The sequence below is a fragment of the Trematomus bernacchii genome, unplaced genomic scaffold (assembly GCF_902827165.1).
Source record: "Trematomus bernacchii unplaced genomic scaffold, fTreBer1.1, whole genome shotgun sequence".
NCBI lineage: Eukaryota > Metazoa > Chordata > Actinopteri > Perciformes > Nototheniidae > Trematomus > Trematomus bernacchii.
Window position 1 is genome coordinate 20,431,592 of NW_022987720.1, and position 25,466 is coordinate 20,457,057.

The 25,466-nt window shown below is 41.0% G+C and overlaps 1 protein-coding gene across 3 annotated transcripts in view; it reads left to right on the forward strand.

The window, feature by feature from the left end:
• Positions 1-25,466, forward strand: part of cyth3b (cytohesin 3b) — a 31,809-nt gene that overhangs the window by 2,472 nt on the left and 3,871 nt on the right. Inside the window, exons 1-11 of one of the 3 annotated variants that reach the window (XM_034143328.1) lie at positions 10,141-10,370; positions 15,646-15,728; positions 16,160-16,224; positions 17,605-17,671; positions 17,840-17,958; positions 18,385-18,465; positions 19,195-19,307; positions 20,505-20,653; positions 21,073-21,184; positions 24,360-24,436; positions 25,234-25,305. In XM_034143328.1, coding sequence (XP_033999219.1) covers positions 10,328-10,370; positions 15,646-15,728; positions 16,160-16,224; positions 17,605-17,671; positions 17,840-17,958; positions 18,385-18,465; positions 19,195-19,307; positions 20,505-20,653; positions 21,073-21,184; positions 24,360-24,436; positions 25,234-25,305 — 981 coding nt within the window. In that variant the 5' untranslated portion in view covers positions 10,141-10,327. Of the gene's footprint in view, positions 1-10,140; positions 10,371-15,487; positions 15,559-15,645; positions 15,729-16,159; positions 16,225-17,604; positions 17,672-17,839; positions 17,959-18,384; positions 18,466-19,194; positions 19,308-20,504; positions 20,654-21,072; positions 21,185-24,359; positions 24,437-25,233; positions 25,306-25,466 lie in introns of those variants that run through there. The other 2 variants (XM_034143330.1, XM_034143329.1) reach the window with 2 other exon arrangements.

The window sequence follows — 25,466 nt, forward strand, 5'->3', positions numbered from 1 at the left end:
AAGTTGGAAAAGGGCCAAAGAAATATGGAGTGTGGCCAGTGAGAGACTGCGAGGGACAATGATGGACTAAATATTCTTTGTGAATCAGTTCTCCAGTGTGTTATAGGAGTTTCTCTTCAAGGAAAGCCCTTCTTTTCTGTCATAATTAATTCTTCTTTTTTATTTTCACAGGCTTGAACTCTTCTTTTTGTTGGAAAAAGATACCTAATATGCTAACATTATTTTGCACATGCGAGCAACATTGCCCAGAACAACCCAGACTAAAATATCCCATGAACCATACTGAATAGTTTGCCCTTACATTTTGGACTAAAGCAGATCTTTAAGTGTATTGTTTGCAAGTGACCACATTAGATGTGTGTTCAAAATGGCCAACCTATCTGCATGGTTTCTTTTGTGACGACCTAAGTGTCAGGTGCTACGATGCTACACTAGTGACGCTTCTTTCCAACACAAGAAGACACTTTGAAATCTAATTTGAGTGGCCAGAGCGTACACATCTGTAGAAATCGATTGGAATCACATTTCTAACCACATATTGAACCATTTTCAAATGTGGTCATGTCAAACAATGGATTTGGGCTGATAGTCTGAACAAAGCCTTAGTCTTGCTTATTTTCTTTCTCTTTGTTGGATTTTCCTGTCTCGATTGTCCAAATGTTTTATATCAGTTACTTTTCTGCATCCACAGTGTTGGAGCAGAACACCTAGGTGGTGGCTGAAAAGCCCCCCCCTCCGCTACGCGCCGTTCGTTAGATAAGGCTGATCTCTATTTAATAAAGAAAGGAATTGAAAACACCGGAATCAAAAGGTATATCTGAGTTTACCTGTGGGAAACAAAACACGTATACAAGTTTTACAGAGTACTCCGGACTTCAGGTTTGCGATGCGATGCGGATACAGGTATCGGGACCAACCACTCAGCAAACAAGAAGCACAGACTTCAGGTTTGTGATGCGATGCGGACACAGGTATCGGGACCAACCACTCAGCAAACAAGAAGCATTTTACATACAAAAACAACAGTATTCATATTCATATTTTGGGGCGGAGATGTGTTGACTTCTTCCTTCCCATTTTACTCCGAAGCGAATTAGAGAGTCCGTGGGGAGGAGCTGTGTGAGCTGCTCACTCCCCCAGGTGTTTTTACTGGTTGGATTCACTTCTGGTCGGGTCCAATACAGCGAATCAGAGTTCTGACCAGAACGTGAGATTCTAAAGTTCCACAAGGGCAAAGTCAATCTTATCTCTGCACCGATATCCACTCCCTTACTTTCCCATGAAATATTTCACATAAACTATTCCTTCTCAGACAATTAAACATTGTGCACAGATATAATGATGCCCAGAAAGAACCTTGAAAAGAATATGTGTGTGTGTGCTTAGTAGAAGGAGGTGTATGTGTGTGTAACAGGATCTCTGGGTCAGTGAGTTGTAAGTGAGAATATAATATCTATATATGTGATTACTTAAAACAGTTCAAACAATACATGTTCACTAAAATACAATTCAAAATAATACATGTTTACTTCAATACAGTTTAGAATCATATCTGTTTACTTCAACAGTCAGCGTACTGCCCAAGGCTTAGAGAAAACGGATCTACAGTAATCCCTCTGACAGGCATAACAGTCAACAATACAATGCCTTCTGCAACCACAGTCGCTGAATGGACAATAGGCCAGCAGCAGCCCACAAAGGTTTGCTTACAGTGAAGCCTGTCTGACGGAGTGCAGCTTACTGTAACACATTCTGGTTCTGCATTACTGAGTTTGACAGTCCATCAAATGAACACCTACTGTATCTCTGCTTCTCTCTAACCTTGTTAGATTGTGAGCTGTGTGCACATCATCAATAGAGACTTCCATATGTCCATATGTAAAGAACCAGAGCATTTAAATCAGAGCATTTATTCTAAACACTCGCTTCATAACACGTCTTGTGACGGCTTGTGAGTTTGACTGCAGACCGCTTCATTTGCACACTGTGAAAACCAGCCATTTCATCTTGGAACTTCTGTGTGTGTGGTTTGTGAGGTCAAGGCACACTGTAGCCTAACTCAGGCCAGGAGATATGCGCACCACCAGTTCGGCTTTGAGATTTTAGAGACATTCAGCTGCCGGCCGCAGGACATTCTCTCCAGCTTCCTGCTACGTTTAGGATTTGTGTTTTTGTCTTTGGAGGTGATTTGCAGCTGCTGTCTTTTCCCACACAGCTAACACACTGTCAGATGGGCAAGAGAGGAGCATTCTAGCGTATTCATCTTAGTGGTGCCTTTGTCCATATTTTAACTTTTTCAAGAGGGGTCCCTCAGTGTACTGCACGTATCTACAGAGAGTTGTGGCTATGTATGTTTACTTCAAGCCTGAGTAGGGCAGCAAGGATCTGTATGCAGTCTGTGTGACGGTGAAGCACCTGAGGGCCCCCGAGGAAGATGGGAGCACCAGAGGACATGCAACTGAGGCCCTATGCAAAACTTACCTCCACAAAGAAAGTCTGGTCACTCACAGTTGAGGGTAAATCATGTGGCATTGACAGTATAAAGGTTTTAATACCTGAGTGCAGTTTTCTGTCTCTTTTTTGTCAACTGTCTGTTGAATTCAGGGAGGTTTGGCAGATACATTTTGCTTTGTACTGTAGCATATCCAACGAACAAGTTGGTTTTATTTAATGGCTTAAGGCTACAGAAGGAAAATAAAACCATGACCTACCTACTTCCTGCAACTTGTGAGTGCGTTCCATTTCCCTGACCTGAGGGGTTTCAGAATTGTGTGAATTGTAACCACAGGACTGACCTCTGCTAACCTGACATGTGAAAAGACATTCATTTTGATTGATACATTTGTGTATTACCGCTTAAGGAATAGTTGAACTGGAGTGGGTGTCTGGGTTTGTTTTTACATTTTGTTTATTTTATGAAAAAGTTAAACTTCTGCTAGTTGGTGGATTATTTTGTGGCCTCCAGACAGAGCCAGGCGAGCTGTTTTCCTCTGTAACACTCTTTGTGCAAAGCTATTCTAACTGGCTCACTGGCTTATCAAAATGTTAACTTTTCCCTTAAGATGCAACACAATGACTAGAAAAAACTAGGAAAAACTAATTGTTTTTGTTGGCTCTGTTAGTTTTTCCAGAGATATGTTTGGTAGAGGTGTGTGACTCACCTCTGTTAAAAAGTGTGTGTTTTTCTCTGTTTTGACAGACGTACGCTTCAACACTCTGTCAATGCATTGGCAGTCCAGCTCACTACGGGCTCAGTAATTGCTTTGAGAAGCTGATGGGAAGATTAAAAGACTTCTGGCTTCTGTATGGAGACTCGACTTTACTGTATAGACTAAAGTGTGTGTGTGTGTTTCATCCTTGACAAAAAAGGTCAGTGAACACAGAGGGGGCCCTTGTTGAGTTTGGCCTCCTTGAATATCAGATGGCACATTACATTACCTCATGACATCCCCCTTAGTGGTTTAAGGTTAGACTCAACTGACATTAAGTCAGGCTGGCCCATCTGGAAGGCAACTTTTAGGGATTTAAACATGATCTAGTTGCACTGAATAAAAGCATTGAAATGACGCATGTGTGCAAATCCTGCTGGACCTCCACTCAGTTTTCTCTGCCTTTGAAAAGCGGGTTTTAAGAGTACTTTATAAGTGACTCTGACTCTAATGGCAACACTTAGTTTTGTCTGGAGCAGAGGAAGGAAAGCACACGTTGGTTTTTTTTAAGTATCCTGTGTCCTCTTCATCTAACACACGGCACTGTGCAGTAAAGGTCTAATGCACAACAGAGTCACAGAATGGGATCTGTCCTTTCTCACATTAGGACCATCAAGGGGCTCGTAGAGGGCAAACGTGAGGCAAAATCTAGCAATTTTCTCCTTTCTGGAAAGAAAAATCAGAGCGTGCTAAAATGTCCCAGGAGTCTGAAGTCATGTGCAGAAGAAGTGAATTTCAGGCAAAGAACGTTGTGCTCCACTTGGGCCTTTTGTGGGAGTTCATTGGTTGCATTAAAGTGTGTGTGTCAGGTCTGTCGGAGAAAGGCAAAGAGAATGCCCCGAATAGAGGAAAAGGGAGGATCGGAACAATTATGTAAGTTTGTTTGACCTGCTAAAGATGCAGGAAAAAGGTGTATCCCCCTCTGACTGCCAGCACACTCAGTGCTTCACACAACCACACTCTCTAATGGTCTTTAGCACTCTATGTATACCCCACTGGAATACTGTCACATTATGTAACCAGGACTTTAACAGAAAAACAGATGAAAGATTCTTTCAAATATGTCTTAGAAAAACTGTAAAACATTTGATGGTTTCAGCTTCTAAATTGTTAATTATGCTGCCTTTTCTTGTCTAACATTAGAGTACATTGAATATCTCTGGGTTTTAGAGGAAATCAGGCCCACACCAAATACTCACCCCAAGGTTGTATTAGCGCCAATGTGTGTTGTTTTTCTGTGTGGTTGCTGTGTGTTTCGTGTGTGTGTAAGAGAATGGTCTGACCAGCCTCTCCAGTCATTCTCTGTCTTCCCGGGGGCTTCATGGCGACTGCCCACTTGAATGGCCAGCCTGCTCTAATGAAGGGATTTGTAACACTCTCGTAACTTACTCAGAGTGGGGTCCAATGTGTCAGTATAAACTACTAAATTAACATCCTCAGTCCTGTGCCAGTTTTCTTCTTTTTTTGCACAATGGGCTACGTTTCCAACTGCTTACCCCCTCACTCCCTTTCTTTTACTGTAAGATACTGTCTGCATCATGCAAAATAATCGTTCGTTCGTAGGGAGAGAGGGATGCGCTGTGGACTGCGCCTCTGGTCCTCTAAAAAGGATGAGGTTGTTGCAGTTTTAGTTCTTTTCTTTCCCACCCTTTCATCGAATCTGTGGCTAGCGAGTTTGCTCTCGTTTGTCACCTAGAAAAAATAAGCTGACCATGTGACATGAGCGCTCTGCAGCTACGTGTCAGTGTGTGTATATGCACAGTTTGTATATGTACAGTTTGTATATGTTTATGTGAGAGAGATGGAGACATGCAGCAGGGATACGGATTCAAAGAGAGACTGATGGGGAGGCAGATGCTGCATTCAGATTCTCAAAGTAGGTTAGTGGTGCAAGGCTCAGTCCAGCTGTGTATACCTCATCCCTCTCTACTTCCACTTGTGGAGGCGCGTGTGTGTGTGTGTGTGTGTGTGTGTGTATGTGCATGCATGACTGTGAGTGTGTGCATTGCTTTATATGGTGCACACACACACACACACACACACACACACACACACACACACACACACACACACAGGATTAGTGTGGGCTGTGAGCCCTCTCCATGCGTAGACAAATGGAGGAGATCAAGTGGGGAGGGATATGGATGACAGTTAGTGGATTAAGGGTCAGGGTCGCTCACTGTCACTTTCCTACTGGAGTGAAACACACACACACACACACATACACATACACATACACACACATACACACACATACACATACACACATACACATACACACATACATATACAAAGTGTATATAAGCAGGATTCAATCATGACAAAATGACAGCCCTGAAAGGTAATGAAAAGGACAGTGTGCTTTCTATTCCTGACACTAAATTCATTTATAGTATAGTTGTGTCATCAGAAATGTTAAGCCTCACTTCTCATTATATTTAGGCTTTTTCCTATGCCCTGACCATTCCATTTTTTTTTTCAGTTTTCAGAGATAGGACAGTTGCCGTAAGAAAGGCCTGTGAAATATAAAATCAATGGCTTCAACAGAGCAGGTCAGTGCGACAGGCTCCAGAACAGTCCGCAAGGGACTCAATAGCCAGGTCTTTCTACAGGGACAACAGCAGCTCAACCACTTGAAGTGTTGTTGTCACCCCCCTATTGCCACACACACACACACACACACACACACACACACACCACACACACACACACACACACACTTTCTCTCCTTGTCTCATAACTCATGGTGCATCAATGTCAGTGCTCCTAGTGATGATGATTGTGTATGATTGACAACCTGGTGTGGCATTGAGTGGGTCATGGCCACTGTAACACACACACATACACACACACACACACACACACACACACACACAGTGGCCTGAGGGTATCTCTAAGGGCGTGTGATTTATAGTGGCTCTCTGGTACTCCTTCACACATGTATTTAATCCTTTAGTTGACCTCTGTCATGCTGAATTTCTGTCATGTGGTGAGAACATGCACCACAGCAAAAAAACAAGCTGTAATGTCATTTCACCAGAGGAACATGAAACGTATGCACCAACATGACTCTCCTCATAAATGGACTACCAAACCTAAACCAAGCAATAATGAGTAATAATGTTTTTTCCCTTGAGTCTCCATAGTTTTAACTCCCAGGTGATCTGCGGTGTCAAACATGCCTGCAGGCTGTCAGGAGGCCACATATGTGCTCAATTTGATGGTAAAACATTGTGTTTCCTGCAGTTTTCACTTACTAGTGGAGTACCAGATGAGAACAGATGATAATCAAATGTGTGAAAAGGAAAACTTTCATGAAATTGTATATACAGAGGAAGTACATAATCAGATCAGTTATGACCCATGTTTTACTCATATTAGCTGTAGTCTAGTAGCAAACAGGATTTTAGATGTAATGTAATCTTGTTATATTTAATGAAATAATGAGTAGGACTGGCTGGAGCCAGTGTTTTGGGATACAGCGCGTGTGAACTTGTGCTTTGTACCGCCACCATCCACCCTTAAACTCCCCTGATACAGCATTATATATACTTTAGGAGACAGGGTGGGACGAATGTGACTATTAATACCACAAAGGCTCTGCCAACAAGGTCATCCCTGATGTTTTTATCTGACTTTAATCTACTTATTTTGTGAAAAGCCAGTAGTGGATACAATACAATAATCAGAACGTTGTTTACTTCTAATCCATGACCATCTTGTGAGATTTAAGATTAGAGGCTAAAGAAAAAAGTCTCCTGTGTGCAGTTGATTGTAATCTGGAAAAACCCTTTTACTCTAAACCTGGGAAAGAGTGATGGTCTGACCTGAACCGCCCACATATTTGCGTAAGACAGGAATCCTGGCTCAGGTTTTAACTCCGTTATGAACTCTCTCTCCTCCTCCTCCTCCTCACCCCTCCTCCTCTCCTTCCTGCTGTCTTGGAATAACAGAAGCAGAAGTGGATCCTGTCTGGCACCCTCTCTCTGTCTCTCCTGTATCTCTGCTCTACTATTTCCCAGATGTAAAGCATGAACCCAATGAAAACAGTCTGTGTTGCTGCCTCCTTTGCAGTCTTTGTATCTCTGTCTGCTCACAGCCTCCACACCAGACTGTGGGCAGATGAGACACAACGGTTATTTCCTGAGTGAGTCACAGGACTCAGTTTCTGGAGGACCTGTGTCCTGACAGAGTATTCAACCTCACAGCTGAGTAACCTTGTTTACCCCATTTATTTTTTAAATTAGGGGCTGCTACTCAACTACCAGTTGTAGAAGAAGTACTCAGAGTTTGTAGTAAAGTAAAAGTAGAGATACCACAGGATACTCAGTTAAGTAAAAGTGATGCATTTTAAAATATACTACAATAAAGTTATCATCTATAAAGTATACTTAAGGTATCAACAGTTTCCTCAGTAGGTGTTGGATTGTGAAACTGCTGAATCCTTGGTCATTTAGAAAATCTCTTGTATAGACAAGGTGTGAGGTTATTAAGAAATAGATGAACAACAAGATTGAAAGACAAAAAAAAGCAGAATAAGGTAATTCTCAAACATTTAGTATCGCTGTTAACCTAAAGATTATATTTATCTAATAGCAGGTAGTAAAGATCAGCATTTTAAAACTGTCTTTGCTCTCTCTGAAAGCGAATGACAAGGCAGGATCTAGATTAGGGGATGAGATAAGAAAAGGCCTCAGTTTCTGACTGACGTATGGGTTGATATTTATCAGCTGCAAAACTATGTATTTAGTACAAATAATCGAGTACTGTGGTGTAGCGGAATGACACGGGAGGTAAATAAACAATCATAATGAAAGACTTGCAGTCAAGCTCATAATTGAGCAAAGATACGAACAAGGGACCCTGCTGTCAAAAGCACTCAACTAATTTGTCTGATGATCAGTGCGTATGATGGCCCAGAAATAAACCAATCAGAAGTTGTTGTTCAAATCCAAAGGGAAGTGGAAGCGCTTCTTTCTGAGTGAAATTTGGGAAACGCAGTGCTTGTTCATAAATAAGTGACTGTGACTAGTGGGTTCTGTGAGGAGAATGTCATACTTCAAGGGATTGTGTTATAGGGTGTTTGAGGCTTTGAAGGATCAAACAGCTGTGTTGCGTTTGATGTAACGTCTGATTTTTTTTGTGGTAATCTAATTTTCATAAAGGGAACGTTGCGGATGTCTCTAAAATGAGCTAACAACAAGTGACTGCTGCAGACTTGGAAAACATTCAGTAACATCTTTAGGGCCTGCGGTAGAAAGATTTTCAGGACATAGTGGTACAAAAACAACACTAATCACATAAAGTACTTAAATACAAACATGACAAATTAATCAAGAACAAACTGTTTTTGAAATCCAGGTGGGTGTCGTATGGGATATTATGAAACAAGTGTTCCAAGAACTGTGTGTGTGGTTGTGTGTGTGTGTGTGTGTGTGTGTGTGTGTGGTGTGTGTGTGTGTGGTGTGTGTGTTGTGTGTGTGTGTGGTGTGTGTGTTGTGTGTGTTGGTGTGGTGTGTGTGTGTGTGTGTGGTGTGGGTGTGTGTGGTGTGTGTTTGTGTGTGTGTGTGGTGTGTGTGTGTGGTGTGTGTGTGTGTGTGTGTGTGTGTGTGTGTGTGTGTTGTGTGTGTGTGTGGTGTGTGTGTGTGTGTGCGTGCCTGCAGACCCGCAGACCCCCACTGTAGTCGGAACAACCGCAAAGACTGTATTGAGTGCGTTGCCAGGTGTTTCCTTTGGTCCGTTGCACAAAAAGGTACAGTGTAGTTGAGATCAAAATAAAAGTTACATAATATCAACTTTAACATCAATAGATAACTGAAAAACAATCAACATTACCCATCAGGCTCAGCTTTAGTTTGTGGTTTAGTGCTGATGTTAGCATTTAGCTCAAAGCAGCTCGAGCAACTTACAAGTAATACGTCTCTTTCATAACATTGGAGAAAAAAACTCTACTGACCCCCCTGGCAAAAAGTAAAAGAAATAGGTAAAAAAAAAACTAGAGATTGCAATCTTTTAAAGAGCACCCAATATTTTCAATTCATTTCTGAGTAAATTGAAACATTATGTTGGTTTGGCTGGTCATGAAATTCCGATAGTGGACATCTGTTATACTGTCATAAAAAGGCGTAAATTGTTTTTTATGCATCTTTAAAATCAATGTTATCAAAGCCAGTATCATGAGGCAAATGGGTAACTAGCCCAGTGTTGTCAGTCTTTACTAATGTGAAGGAAGAACTGCTTGGAAGATAGTGACGATTAGATCTGTTTTCCTTTTGCAGGAAATCACCGTAGATTAATATTTTTCCCCCAGTTTCTTTTAGTTGTAGACTAGCAGACAATTCTGATTTACTACCTATAACGATATTAAAAGGACACAGTCACTGATGTAAAAGCTAATGTTTGTAATAATGAGGAATGAAACCTCATGAGAGTGTAAAAGTGATTCAGTAACCTGAGCACTATGGACTGGAGTGGATGCTTCTCCAGCCTCATAAAAGTGTAGCTGATGCTCTTAAGGTGAGTGGATTGTATTTCAAATGAGTGCAATGTGCTCTGGGAGGTGCTGATCTGATGTGAAATGCAGGCCCAAACCCATCATTGTTAGCATCAGCACCCGCAAGGAATAGGTTACTTTTGAATAGTGTTGGTAGTTGTGACTCTTCTCCAGATGGAAAAGAGCTGCTGGATCTATGTTGGTGTCTGAAGAGAAAGAAAGACAGTTGAAAGCTAGGAAGCAAAGACATTTTTTTTTTGCTGAAAGAATGGATAAAAAGAAGGGATGAGACTGGAGGGAGGTGTATAGAGAGCTGGGTTAGACCAGACTGGGCGGCTTGCAGTAGGAGGAATGTGGGCTACTTCCATTCCACTGCTGTCATCTGTCAAGAGGCAGGAACTGTCAAAGTGTGTGTCTGTGTTTGTACTGTGTGTGTATGTGTCTCTGCATGCTTGAAAGCTGTGAGTAGGAGTAACGCCGAGGGGAAAAACAATTACTACACACCTAGCAGCTGCAATCTCACAAGCGGGAAACAAGCTGCTAAAAGCTCTAACAGCATTTCAGCTACAGTACTGACACACACAGCACTGACCATCAGAAGGACACAGACACTTCTGCTGATGGCATGTCAGTCATCATGGGACCTGGAGAGAGGAAAAGGCGATGTGGTATGTATTTCCTTCAGGGCATAAAAAACGAATTTGTCTGGGGAAAGTGGAATCGTACGAGGTGTCTTATTTTCTACTGCAGTCCAGTGTAACAAAACAAGGTTTACTCTTAAGTGAATGTTGGAGTTTTGTTTGTCAGTGTTTCACCCACTCTGACACACTTAACCTGGCTTTCTTACATCACTCTTAACTCGGCAGGGTTGCACACATATGCAGCAACCAAGCCACAATCTAGTGCTGTGAACATGTGTAAGTGCTCTCTAATTATCCTGCGGTGGAGAAACAGCCTCTGCCCTCCTCATGTTTGCTCCGTTGCTATTGTTACGGGAAGACCGGCCCAGCGGTCCTAATCACAGCAGACATCCCCTCCATTGTTGCACATCAAACCTGGAGAAAATCAGGAAGCATTTCACTGGCTCATGTTTGCCAATCTCAGAAATACAGAACAGGTTACGTTGAGTAAAGTTTAAAGCCAGGAGTCGCGTTCGAAAAAATGATTAACCATTGTTGGATTAGTGAAAGAGTTACTGGTTGCCAATTTAAAAATAGAATACCTGGATAATTCAGGTTCAGGTTCTTTAAGTTGTTGGGCTTTTGGGGTTCTGTGTTTACTCTAAGCTTGAGCATCCATGTTAAGTAGTTTCATGACTCTCTAAAGTTGACTGTTCTGCAAAACATGACCCAACACCACAGGGGTATCAGTAGCAAAACCATCCTTTCCACTGACCTTGATGCAAAGGATATTGGAAAGGCATTACTTTCAAGCCGTTGGTCATTAGATTTTGAAATCTGCCAATAAGGCCGTGGGTCACGTCAGTCAGATCCCAATCTCTCCAGTATCTCCAGAAGCATTAGACAGTAGCTGTGGACGGGGGACAGGGCAGTCATGTATTATGCAGGATCCTGGAGCAGTGTTTCAGTAGCTGGGCTTTAGGATTCACCCACAGACTAACATGTACCAGAGACAGTGATCAGTAACTCCAACAAAGAACTTAATTGAGCTGAAACAGGGCCTCTGTTATCAGTGGGCATGGATCATTTTGCATGTGATCTGTTTCCTTTTTATGACTGAAAAGTTACAATTAGTTTCAATGGACTCGAGTCATGGGATACAAACTGAATACTGTAATGACTTGAAGGATGAAAATGTTTACTTTACTGCACTTTGATATTATTAATACTTTAATTAATTCCGTTTTGGTTGATCTCTAATGTCTTTTATGTAAGTTACACGTGTATTTGTTGGCAGACACACAGTGAGCTTTAAAGTGCCCTTGTTTGTCAGCCAATAATTTGTATTTCTTACTTTATCATGTGACCAGGATCATAAAGTATAATGCAGAGTTAAAGGATTACATTTATATTGTGTATTACTTCCTGCAATATTTGAAACTGATTGGCCTCAAGCGGCTATAGACAGTGATTTCTGAACAGGGAAGCTTTGATCAATGAGATATCAGCACAAACAGTCAAATATGCAGGCATCGCTTTCCTGTAAATCCCTTGTTTGTGTAGCAATCAACTGCTTTCAGACTAACTAGAGGCTCCTGCTCAGGTCAATCTCATCTCACTTGGTTGTTACTCTCGAATGTCCGTGTTGTCGTATCAGACGTTGACCCTAGCTGGACCTGGCTTGCTACCTTTTGCTTAATGATATGTTGTTGACAACGGTTATAAATTACCAGGTGAAGGGATAAAGGGCATTGTTACATAAGAAATAGGACGTTACAATTTGATGACCTTTCATTTGATGAATCTGCTCTGAATGAAACTTGCACAGTGGCACTTGCTCAACCATGCGTGCTGTCAGACCTATTGGGGGTTAAAAAGGCTAAACATGCAAGTTTGAACTATTATGATTATATATTGATTGTCAATGGAACATCAGAGCCCCCTGGGTAATATTAAATATAGAAGGTTTAGTGGTGTTGCATTGGTAATCTATGTGGCTGTGCCTGGGGTTAAGCATGGAGTGTTTGTATATAACCTAATATAGATTTTATTTAATTTTTTTATCAGGAGGGCTGGCTCTCTAGGGGATACACACCGCATAAACCTTTATATATATATACAGTCTATGCATAAACACACACTCTACATTCCTAGACTTTCATGTTTAATGCATGAGATGTCCAGTCTCGGCTGTACAGTAGAAGTCCAGAAGTAGAACACAACACACACACACACACACACACACCCACACACACAACACACAGCAACCGAGGCAGAGAGTGTGAAGATGTCTGGAGTGCTGGTATCTGTTCGTTCATCACTCTTGACTTTTTCCTTTCTTGCAGTTTGGCATTGAGAGCATCCTTTTGTGTCCTTGTTTCTTTCACACACAGATCTTGCCTCTTAACAACTTTTCTCTCTTTTGTGTCCTATTCAACTCCTCAGGCGGTTCACACACGGGGTCCATAAACAAAGTCATGTTGCAAAGACAAGGGAAAAGCAATGTAAGATGCTAAGACTCCCAAAGAGTCACAAATACATCATGAACACATGTATAATGATGTACTTACACAAAATGGGGCAAATCTGCTGAAACGATGTGTGATATGATTGAAAACCTTCTAAACAAATACCAAATGGACCTTGTTTTGGAATTTTGACATTTCTTACACACAAATGCAAAGTAATGGGGTGTTCACACAGTAAAACAGTACATCTTTCTGTTTTTGTATCTTTTCTCTGAACACACATACATTTTTTTTTCTCAATTTGAAACATCAACGTCATGCCTCCACGGACAAATACTGTTCTAATCACATCTCTCCTTTGACGTTATATGCAATCACACTTAATAGAATAAAGAAATAAAAAAATGATAAAAAGGAAAGAGAAAAATGTAAGGAATCAGAATACCTTTTAATCGTCCCACAAAAGGGAAATGTGCAGACATCCAAATGATCCACCCACTCAGTAGCAACAACCTCTCTTCCACTTCTACTGCCACTTGGCAAAAATGACAAAAGATCAGTCTATATGGGGTGTAATTATTTCAGCTGCCATCAAGAGCATTTACAACATATGGATCTATCATTTAATAACTTTTCTTTATTGTAGTATAGCCAGTATAATAACCTTTTTTTTAATATATCTTGACAAATGAAGGGTGAGTCATTATTCAACTGCACAATACTTGGTAGACATGGTCTTTATATTCCATTAGCATCTTTTCAAGAGTATTTCTCTTTCTTCCTCCTGTGCTGGTCTTCTCCTATATCATCTTTTTGAAGTCGGTAGATACAGTGCTGTGTGAGCATCACTGTGTGAGAGAGAGATGATCACACAGCCATCTGGATCCCTGCTCTCTTCACTGGCTGCTGCTCTGTGATAACATGAGCTCCAAGCTCTCACAATGTAATAACCTAATAGTCCATGCTGCCTCTGTCACTTTGTTTTACAGAGCAAGACTGAGCAGAGGGGAGGATTCAAAAAGTGTGAGAGAGATGCAGTAGATTGATAAACAATGGAGAGGATATAACTTTACTTTTATTTTTCCATTATTTACACTGGGATGTGAAACAACGGGGGGGAATCGTCTGAATTGCAAAGCTGCTTAGCGGTATGATTCAGTTGGGGGATTTGAATCTGCTCTCTCCCCCACTTCAAGCACGGGGGTTGGAGGCGGACAAAGAGAGAGAGAGATAGAGAGGTGTGTGTGTGTGTGTGTGTGTGTGTGTGTGTGTGTGTGTGTGTGTGTGTGTGTGTGTGTGTGTGTGTGTGTGTGTGTGTGTGTGTGTGTGTGTGTTGTGTGTGTGTGTGTGGTGTGTGTGTGTGTGTGTGTGTGTGTTGTGTGTGTGTGTGTGTGTGGTGTGGGTGTTGTGTGTGTGTGTGTGTGTGTGTGTGTGTGTGTGTGTGTGTGTGGTGTGTGTGTGTGTGTGTGTGTGTGTGTGTGTGTGTGTGTGTGTGTGTGTGTGTGTGTGTGTGTGTGTCTGGAGCTCCTCTCTGGTATTGCTCCATGTGAAAATGACCTACTTCCTGTCAGCTCACTCTCAAATGGATTGCTGTTTTCTGATGTGTCGGAGGAGAGAGGGGGAGGTCCTCTGGGGGGGGGGGGGGGGAGAAGTTGACGTGGCACTGTTAAATGAAAGATAAGGAGGTGGCTCCCAGGGACCCGTAGTGTAGAATAAATACTGTCATGTGTGTGAAATGCAAATTCTATATGCATGGCGTGTGTATTGTGTAGTCACCTGTGTATACAGTATTTGTGTGCTTGTGCAGTAAAACAGGCGTGTTGTGTGATGTGTGCCGCGCTCTCTCTGAAGAGTTAATTACCCCAGATGAGGGGCCGACGAGAGACCTATCAGAAAGCCAATATTAGAGGGGGCGTGCCTCACCAGATGCTCAGCGGTCGGTTCATTTGGTTTGTAAAATTATTGCTATGAGAAACTACATTTTATATGGCTTTTGTGTATTCTACATCTAACACCTGCTCTATATTTGTACTGTGCCGTGAATAGACATGAATACAAATGTGTACATATCATAGACTGTATATATGGTACATATCCTTCATAATCTGTCTCTTTAGGGTCAATTCCTTTTACTTAAAGGAGCGACAAGTGACATTTCTTATGAAATTGTATCAAATGACACTGTGAAAACAATGTGTACAAGGTGTTTCATAATAATATGTTGTGGGAGGATACCAAAAATAGCGCCATAATAATAATGTTGCTCAGTATTTGCCGTACGTGTCAATAAACTACTCTTAGGTTGAAGTGAAAATATGTCAATATATTGTCTTAGACTTTCTTTCCGTGATCTGAGCCTCAACATAATGTTTCACGTCAGCACTTCGCTCTGAAAAAAGAATGTCCAACCATAAAAATAATCAAAGTCTTGAGACGACAAATGACGGGCCTTTCAGAAAACTTTAGATTGTCCAGTCAGACTTTTGAGACGATATATTTAAGTAGTTAACTGGTATTGTACACTAATAGATTATAATGTTTTTTACTGTATTATTGGTGATTGGAGAATTGGTTAAATCCACCTGCCATTGAACAAAATATGCTTTAGGAAACATTGTAATGTATTGAATTCCCCTTTACTAACTTACCAGAGAGTGTATGAACGCCTCTCTGTTAGTGTATTAATTCAGGTCATGAGTAATGTCTTTGGGATGGACTCAGGGAACAGGTATGCACTAAATCCCTGTGACTGACTGGCTGATCGGAAGGTGAATTAATTTAATCCATCCTCATAAACGTGCGCCTCTCTTACTCACACATGCTCTTAAATTTTCCCTTCTCCCTGTATTTTCCAGTACCCCAGGACCTGTCTTTGGAGGAAAGAGATGAGCTGTCGAACATACGACGCAGGAAAAAAGAGCTTCTTGATGATATTGAAGTGAGTAACGGTCCAAGCATGATGTTTTTCTTTGTTATCGTAGGTAGGGCTGGGTACTATTATTAAAATGTGTTGTCTGAAGACATACATGATGTAATACTGAACAAAGTTATTGGCATTAAACATTAGTTGAACAAATGTATGAGTCCATATATCAGAAAAGACTTAAGCCTCCCAACTGTCCATCATCTTATAATGCCAGATAATCCTTGTCTATCTATCTTACTATGGTTTTGTAATATTGAGTAAAACTAAATCACCCAGCCCTAATTATAAGGAAAGCTGTCATTAGGATGCCCTTAAATGGTATGTAACCTTTACATGAACCTCTTCAAAGCTGCTGCTAGATTTATGGTGTCTTCCTCTGTCTTTTTATTAGAATTATTAAAGCTCAAATCATAGTCGTTCATTTTTTGTATCTTTCTCTGCAGCGGCTGAAGTTTGAGATTTCCGAGGTAATGACTGAGATTGAGCAGCTTACTTGCGTGGGGGAGAGGTGAGTGTTTTACATTATAACTGCTGATTATCTTCTTGATTACTGGATTAGTGGTTTTTATCAATAAAATGCCCACAGCAATTTCCCGAAGCCGAAGAGGACATATTCAGACATATTCATTTTGCCAACACCCTCATAAGTTCAGTCAAATATTATATAAAATGAAATAAATCCGAAAATAATATCAATCAGCAAGCACATGTACCAGCACATTTTTCGCCGTTTTTTGCTAGAAATGTTCCTTAAACAATTAATCAATTATCAGAATTCTTATTTTCTGTGAAATGTCATATCATAGTGAAAAACCAGCTATCATTATTTTACAGAGCCAATGGGGATGTCTTCACTTTTTTTGTTTTTTCATGATTAACAGTCTGAAACTCCAAAACTAAACTGTGAAAATTAACCCATCCTCACATATGATTAGCTTGAATCAACAAATGTTTGGCAGACTGCTTGACTTAAACCAATAATGAACTATTGTCAATGTTGTGGATTTGTTTCAGTCAGATTTGATTGAGTTATTGACCAAATGTTTCAATACTAGTCCATTATGTTGTTATATTGCCTCCTCAATTGCTCTTCAAAGCCAACGATGTTTTTGCTCTGGGTGGAGCCTTACTGTAGTGTGTGTGTGTGTGTGTGTGTGTGTGTGTGTGTGTGTTGTGTGTGTGTGTGTGTGTGTGTGTGTGTGTGTGTGTGTGGTGTGTGTGTGTGTGTGTGTGTGTGTGTGTGTGTGTGTGTGTGTGTGTGTGTGTGTGTGTGTGTGTGTGTGTGTGTGTGTGTGTGTGTGTGTGTGTGTGTGTGTGTGTGTGTGTGTGTGTGTGTGTGTGTGTGTGTGTGTGTGTGTGTGTGTGTGTGTGTGTGTGTGGGGGTGTGTGTGACGCCCTCTTTGTTTGAGGAGTGAAGCGGGACAGTCCCTTGACTAAACATTAGACAAACGGTCTGTATTCAAAGGCTCTCATTCGATTGGTTGATGAGGTGGAGTGAGGCTGTGTCTCAGGTGCAGCTGGCAAAGGGGTTTGGGCTATTTTGATCACAGAGGAAGCGTAGGGAGCATGCACCGACACACAAAGGTGGGGATTTCCCTGAGGGCCGCATGCAAAATGTGTTTTTAAAGAAGAGCAACATCCAAATGGCTGCAGGATGTGTTAAACTGCAGAGGTGATGCTAAGTCACATGCAGTCACGTTTATCTTTTTTTCAGGTTTAACCCACTGTACTCAGTCTTTGTTGAAAGAGTAGTAGATAAACAAAGTCACTTATGCAACATCCTGGATGAACCCACCCTAAAGTGACCGATTCAACAAACAAAGCATCCTGGGTGTACCACACCCTTAACTGTCATGAAATATATGTTTCTGTGTGTTTCTTATTGCAGTAAGACAACACAAAGAAATAAACAGATCGCCATGGGGAGGAAGAAGTTCAATATGGACCCTAAAAAGGTTTGCCCTAAATGAATAATTGTTCAAATCAATAAGACTGTTGCTGTTGAATTACACTTCTAAGCATTGAATCAAACTTTAATATATAGCTTAACCATCCATCAGGTCTATTAAAACAGACCAAAAGAGGAAACTAAAGTGCAAGTGTGCACTTCTTTTTTAAAACAGGGGATCCAGTTTCTTCTGGAGAACGATCTTCTGCAGCACACTCCAGAGGACGTCTCTCAGTTCCTCTACAAAGGCGAGGGGCTCAACAAAACAGTCATCGGGGACTACTTAGGGGAACGGTGAGCTCTCCAGTTTTGATCTCTGTTTTTCCTCCACCTCTTTTTCCTCTCTCTGTCAGATCTGCCCTGCATGTGCTTAGACCGGGGCATAAAGCTCCAGGAAATTGGTGGTCTGGATTTATGGAGCGGAGCAGCGGCGGTAAATGGTGCCAGTAAAATAACTGAGCTGACATGTGGTTCTTATCGAAGGGGAATCAATGGGGATAAACAACTGGGATTTCATGCAGCCTGCAAACACAGTGACTTTCTGTCTGACACTGGTGCTGTGACACGGCAGCATTTACTTTCTACCTTAATCCCCAAAACCTATGAAATCACTGAACTTCATTTCTGAAATGAATCCCGTATTTATCGTGCAGTGTCTGTTTTTTCTGTTTCTGTTTGAATGGAAAGAGTGTAAATGGTTAAACATGTGTGACCCTCCAGGGATGACTTTAACCTCAAGGTCCTCCAGGCGTTTGTGGAGCTTCATGAGTTTGCAGACCTCAACCTCGTACAAGCCTTACGGTGAGTTATCGACCAAATGTAGAAATGTGTTAGAGGAAATGCAGGTGCGGGTGTCTTCCTAAAAAGCTGCTGGAGAGGAAATGAAATGTGATCCAGGAAGTCCTGTTTGAGTTTCATGTTCAATAATCTGCATAGTCAAATAATCAAACTGAAAAGGGGATTTATGACAACTTCTTTGCAGATATTATTACGCTGAAGGTCTTTGCATTGGCATTCCCACTGCATCAACACAGTGGTCTCATTTTAAATGATGATGGCATTGGTTTCTCGCAATGTTTATGATTTCAGGAATTGTTTATTTACAATTACCAATTGTCCAGTTGATGGACTATGGCCGATGTGAGCTTTCTATGTTTCTTTTAGTATTTATAGACTATGAATCAGATGTTGATTTAAATGCTTTTTACATGTGTGACTTAACATTAACTTTGATATGAAATTAACCAGGCAGTACTTTCCATAACATTGTTTTAGAAAGTACAACTTCCTGTTTAAGAGTCAGTAAAAAGAGGCTTTTTATGTTGTAGCCAAATCATTCAGTTTGACGTTACCTTAAAACCTTTTTAAACACAAACAATCACTTTTTAAAGTCAATGTAAAGAAAGTCAGCTTACTGTTCAGTGGGATTTTTACATTTCCATTGAATATCCACATACTGTTAAATATATTTTCATCATATTTGTGTATGATCTGTAACTCCATTATCCCTCTCTGTCTCTGCCGTTGTAGGCAGTTTCTGTGGAGCTTCAGACTTCCTGGCGAAGCCCAGAAGATTGATCGTATGATGGAGGCGTTTGCATCCAGGTACTGCCAATGCAATCCTGGCGTCTTCCAGTCCACAGGTACCACTCACACACACTCTCATACACGCACTCACACACACAAACACACACACATCAGTCAGACTCAGCTACTGTAGACAGTCCAGGACAAATAATATGGGCCAGCTAGACCACCTCAGCCTCGGATCAATGTTTCTGACTGTCTGTCTTACCTAGACATCTGGACCTGTTCAAGCTTCGTAAATCTTTAGCATGTGTCCATAACCCTGGAAACTCTTCTTTAAACACTGGAGAATATTAACACCTTCTGACTTCATAGGTATCTGCATTCAGAGAATCATAACTACAGTAGACCAACAGTCATAAACGTCTTTGTTCTGCAGCATAGTTAGCAGCTTCCTCAGTAATCGCAGTGTGATCACTATCCGTGGCTCCTGCAGTGATAATGAAATCGATCACTGGTCAATTTGGTCATTAGTGGCGTCTCGGCCCTTCGCACATGGTCTGCTGCTCCTGTGTATACCGCGGGGAGCCTTGAAGAGGACGTGGGTGACAGCTCAGGTCATGAATATTAATGTGGTGCAGTGGTGACACACCCTGACTTAGTTATTGGTCATCTCTCAGGACCGATGGCTCAGGGTCATAAATTACAGAGCAGCAATGCTTACTGGGGCGGTTAGTGTGTGGATGGATGGGATTGACGATGGTTAGCATGAGTTATGATGTGGACTCAGAAGAATTTGTGTGTGTTTGTCTGGGTGTGTGTTCATGACTGCAGAGACTTCCAAAGGCCTTGGTGGGCTCCAATAGGGGGCTCTTTGTTGATTAAACTCTCCTTTTTATTAGGCAGAGTCCTAACTTGTGGTAAGAAATCTTTTGATGGATTTCTGTCTAATAAATCATAAATCATTTCTGCCATAATTTCAATACCATTATAATAAAGGTAAATACCTTCTACTGTAGAGCTCACTTATTGATAAGAGCTCACATTGTGAAAATAAATATTTGAGTGTGTGCTCTTGTTTTGTTATTTATATTATGATATCAATACTTTAGAAAAGACTTACAAGTTACATTTGAATTTAAAAAAGAAAATGTAGAAACTGCTCGATAGATAGACCTAGTGACAAAAGATCACTAGCTTAAACAGAAGAGAAATCCTTACGCACGCACGCACGCACGCACGCACACACAGATGTGGGGTTGCATTGTATTGTATATTTCCCAATGACACATACTGTATAATTACCTCCACAGACACCTGCTATGTCCTATCATTTGCCATCATTATGCTGAACACAAGCCTGCACAATCCCAACGTCAGAGACAAGCCCCCCGTGGAGCGCTTCATCTCCATGAACAGAGGGATCAATGAGGGGGGAGACCTCCCAGAGGACCTACTCAGGGTAAGAGCTTTGACTTTATTAGTCTGTTAGCTATGACAAATGTATCCAATGGAGCCCGCATGGTTAAACAAACCTATAGGAATGTCTCTCTTTGCAAAGCAGAGAGTCACGCTTCACTAATTGAGATGTTGCAGCTCAGCAGAATTGCATCTTCTCCCCTGATACTGATGCAAATAATCTTTTGTGATCTCTCAAAGAAAAAGTGCATAAAAGCAAGTTCATCCATCCACACATAGTGTACGCTGATGTCTTTACCAAAGTGCCCTTGGTTTGTTATAAGTAGAAAAATACACTTTGTTAAAGCTCCCAGAGTCATTCATCTAAAGAATGGGTTGAATGTTTTGAGATAGAGGAAGTCTGGGAGTGTAAATGTGAACTTTAATGCACCTCTCTTTTTGTTTTCGTTGTTGTCCGTCCAGAATCTATTCGACAGCATCAAGAGCGAACCCTTTAAGATCCCAGAGGATGATGGGAATGACCTGACGCACACATTCTTCAACCCAGACAGAGAGGGCTGGCTGCTTAAATTAGGTTAGTGCTTATGTATGTGTGTGTGTGTGTTTGTGTCTCTGCACATTCCCCCTGCTGAGTGAAAGACATCCTGGATGACTTTATTTTGTTACTCTCCCACTTATCCTCATTACAACTGTGACTCTTTTCTCACAGCAGGGTGAGGTAAATATCACTCATGCTCTCTAACGTGATGTATCCTGTTTTAAATGCAGTGAAATAAAACAGATCATAACATTTTGTGTGGCAGAGAAAGATACAATTCATACACTTCAAAACAAGTGTTGCAAGATGGTACTACACTTTATTATTTAAGTCTAATCAAATCAAATCAAATCAAAGTTTATTTATAAAGCACATTTAAAAGCGATTTTTGGTCGGGCCAAAGTGCTGTACATGTAATAAATACTACAATCATAAAAACACATTACTACAATCACAATAAAAGACAATAAATTATTAGTCTAGATGCATAAAACTCATTGGGTGTACAGTATTTTTATTTATGAACCCATATGAAGTCGCATACACACTTATGCACACATTCAATGATGTTTTAAGTTGCCGTATTTCTGCTATCCTAATCTGAAAAGCTGCAGAACTTATTTCAATATATTGTCACTCAAGCAGTTGCTGTTGTTGTGGTTTTTGTTTTATTATAAGCAGGAGGTTATGTTTCTGCTTTGTTGCTTTGTTTATCAGTAGGATTAAAGAACGCTACTTGCCCGATTTTTAAGAAATTTGGTGGAAAGGCTTAGCCTGGGGCGATAAGAACCAAATCAACTTGGGAGGTGATCGATTTTTTTATGTTAACCTTAAAGATGTGCATTCTTGTCCCTTGTATTCAAAGTTATATTAGTTCTTATCTGCTTTGTTATGCAGTTATGAGTGTTACAGTAACAGAGTGCACAGAGTAGAGTGTGGTGGGAACCTACAGAGAGTGACTCTGGGTTGTTTATTGCCTTGACCAGTTGGTGTTGATGAAAGAAGATTTATCTATGAGAAACTGTAGCCTGAACATCAGTAAAACAAGGTGACATGCTTTTCACTTGCCCTACACTACCTCACACTAGGATATTCATGTATAAGGTGTGTGTATCTCACCGCAAAACATTTGACGGTATGTGTGAACAAAAAGTTACAGGCATGATTTTTATTGATTGCGTGCACATCGACATGATGTACTTTGGGAAGGAACACATGCTTTAGCTATTTGTTTTCTATACGTGCCAGTAATTAGATGTGGTTGCATGCTTTCCTAATGAGGTAATCGTTTTTTTTTGGCCATTTATTCCGGTTTGTTAACACATGTTTTTGATTTGGACCTCGCTCCCTCGCTCTGCTCTCACACCACATAAAAGAGATTCATTTAAGTATTTTTTTAAACACTTTTAATTGTTGTTAGAGATTGATATACTGTGAACATAAAACTGTTTAACAGCCAGGATACATTTCCTTAAAGGTTAAAGTGCAAACTTTCACTGCAGGTGATCAGTTTTATTACTATAATCACACACACACGCACACACACACACACACACACACACACACACACACACACACACACACACACACACACACACACACACACACACACACACACACACACACCTGGCTCCGATCTGCACATTCCTCTCACTCTGTGTAGCGTCTCTGTAGTCTCATCATACCAGTGAGTACGAATGCAAATAGCCCCATTGTGGCTCACAGGCCTAACATGATTACATTCTAGTACAATTCCTCCCTGGAGTCATTTCCCGCACCAGTTCTCGCTATAATATTTCTAATTTAACTCGCTAAAAATAAACCCTTGAGGATGTGAAGGACTAAATGCAGGTTTTTTTTTAGCAAATCTCTCTGTACACTGAGCGGAAATTTGGCCACGCTTATTCAATACCCAGAGTCTATTGAAATGTTAGGAAACCCGGCTTTGTAATTATGTGTGGCCCATATAGGCTCATGTGAGGAGGCACGAAAACAGGAAGGAAATGCTGCATTGAAAAGTGTTGTGTTGTGTTGTGGTTAGTATTGAGAATAACTAATCAGGAATGTTAGGTCAAAGCATGCTCACAGGAAATGATCAGAAAGTGCTTGTGACATGTTTTGATTCAAGTTTTGTGCATGTGTGTGTGTAAACTTAGCATTAGATTGTCTTTCTCACAGCTCACATGCACACACATCATACATGTATCTCCCACCAGGAAAGCTTCCTCAGTGTCAGCTAATTCTGTTTTCCTCTAACGCTGCAGTCACTGCCAGAGGCTGAATCCCGCTTCAAACCAACTTGTTGGACATTAGCACTCGCTCTCAGTCTTTGCTTTTTTTTTAAATGTAGTTTGCAGAAACCAACACGTTGCTCTGGGGTGTCGTGTGTGTGTTTTTGGGCTTATATGTCTACATGTATGCTCCTTCAGGGGTGCTTTAGGTGCCGCATTAGGTTCATATCAAGTGTTGTTTGCTCACCGCTCCTTACAGCCAATGGGCTTTTATCCTGTTGCCTTGAATAAGCGAAGTCGGCAATAATGTATCAGTTGCGTGAGTCATCATTTAACAAAGCTGCAAGTTAGAAGAGATAGTGGTGGTTGATTGTAGTCACCTACTATTACATTCTCTCTAAACTGGCTTGCCTGTATACTTTGGAAAGTGACTTTCTCTTTATAGCACGTTGACATTTGCACATCCAACCAAATCATAAAATCTAAAAAGTAGTACACAATATTAAACTTTGTTTGATAGTATGAAAGCCTCCTTTATGTGTAGGTTTGATCATATGCATAGATACATAAACTGTTGAAACCTTCAATGGCATGTCCTGGGCATTAAGCACATTTAAGTATTAATGTGTGTCTAATCACCACATGACAGGATCATGTGGTTGATGTGGAGCAGCCTATCTTACACAGGAAATTCAATTATAGCAATGAGCTAATGAACAAACATGTTGAAGCAGTTATTTAAAGTGCTTTGTTTGGTCTTTTTTCATGGTTTATAACAGGGCAGGCGGTCTGTGCTAGTAAGAAAAATACATAAAGTAATAATTCATAAGATCTATATAATGCATACAAAATAACCAAGTGGATGGTGGTGGGCTTCGTTACTGCGTGTCACATCCCGGCTCTTTTTCCTGATGGGAGACAGCCAGTCTGTCACTGTGGCATTTGTGTGACTTCCTGTCTCCTCTTCCTCTTCCTGTCAGGGGGCCGAGTGAAAACCTGGAAGCGAAGGTGGTTCATCCTGACTGACAACTGCCTCTACTACTTCGAATACACAACTGTGAGTGTTGCATGATGATGTTTTGATCTGTGAAGAGCCTCTCTGGGTCTCTAAAGATGATGACTTGAAGAAGATAAATGTAATGAATATTGTGACGTTTCCAAATACAGATGGGAGGACAATTCTGAATTTCGGGATGCCATAACAAACACTTTGTATTGTAATAAATATTGTGTAAAACAAGGGAATTTAACCTGCCGATAGCCTGTTTAGCAATGCTTTGATGTTAGTCAGTTGACGTTAATAATGCCCCTAGTACATGTGGAAAATTACCCCCAAAAAGTACTTGGATCAGCCCTCTGTGTGTTTTCATTTACATTTTTGTCTTTATAGTGTCCCCATGTGAGTTGGTATTTGTCTATCCGTGTCACTTTCCGTAAGAATAAGTATAAATGTGCCTCGTTGAAGAACTTTATCATTGCCTGTGTGTCCCCGCTAGCTGCTACATCAGCACTGTCCTCTCTCTACCCTGGTATTATCCTGCAGGACACTATCATTATGTCCCGTCCTCTGGTCTGACTGCTCCACACAAACATTATCTGCTCCGTTAAAGAGCAGCAAGGATAAGAGGAGGATGAGGGTGGGGGCAAGGTTGATTTCCATGCTGGCAAAACATGTCCCATATGTTTTTCCACTGCTCTATTTTCATCTTTCCTTTTGTTAGTCAGATTCCTTATTTTTTCATCCATGCCACCTTTCTGATATTCTTTCTTGATTGCTGGCTTTTTCCTGCCGTTTATTAAACTCTCTTTTTGTATTTACTTGGTTGTTTTTCTTCTTCCACGTTTCTCCTTCAGGACAAAGAGCCTCGTGGGATTATCCCGCTGGAGAATCTGAGCATCAGGGAGGTGGAGGAGCCCAGGAAACCTGTGAGTGTTGCCTCTTTAAAGACCTCACCTGTAGATCATATGTCAAGAGTCTATTCTCCTCTGTTATAGTGTTCATTGGATGTCTAAAGTACAGGCATTGGTCAGTGTGCTGTCAACTCTAACAGTATTACATAATTGAAGCCGTTCTCTTTGTCCGCTCT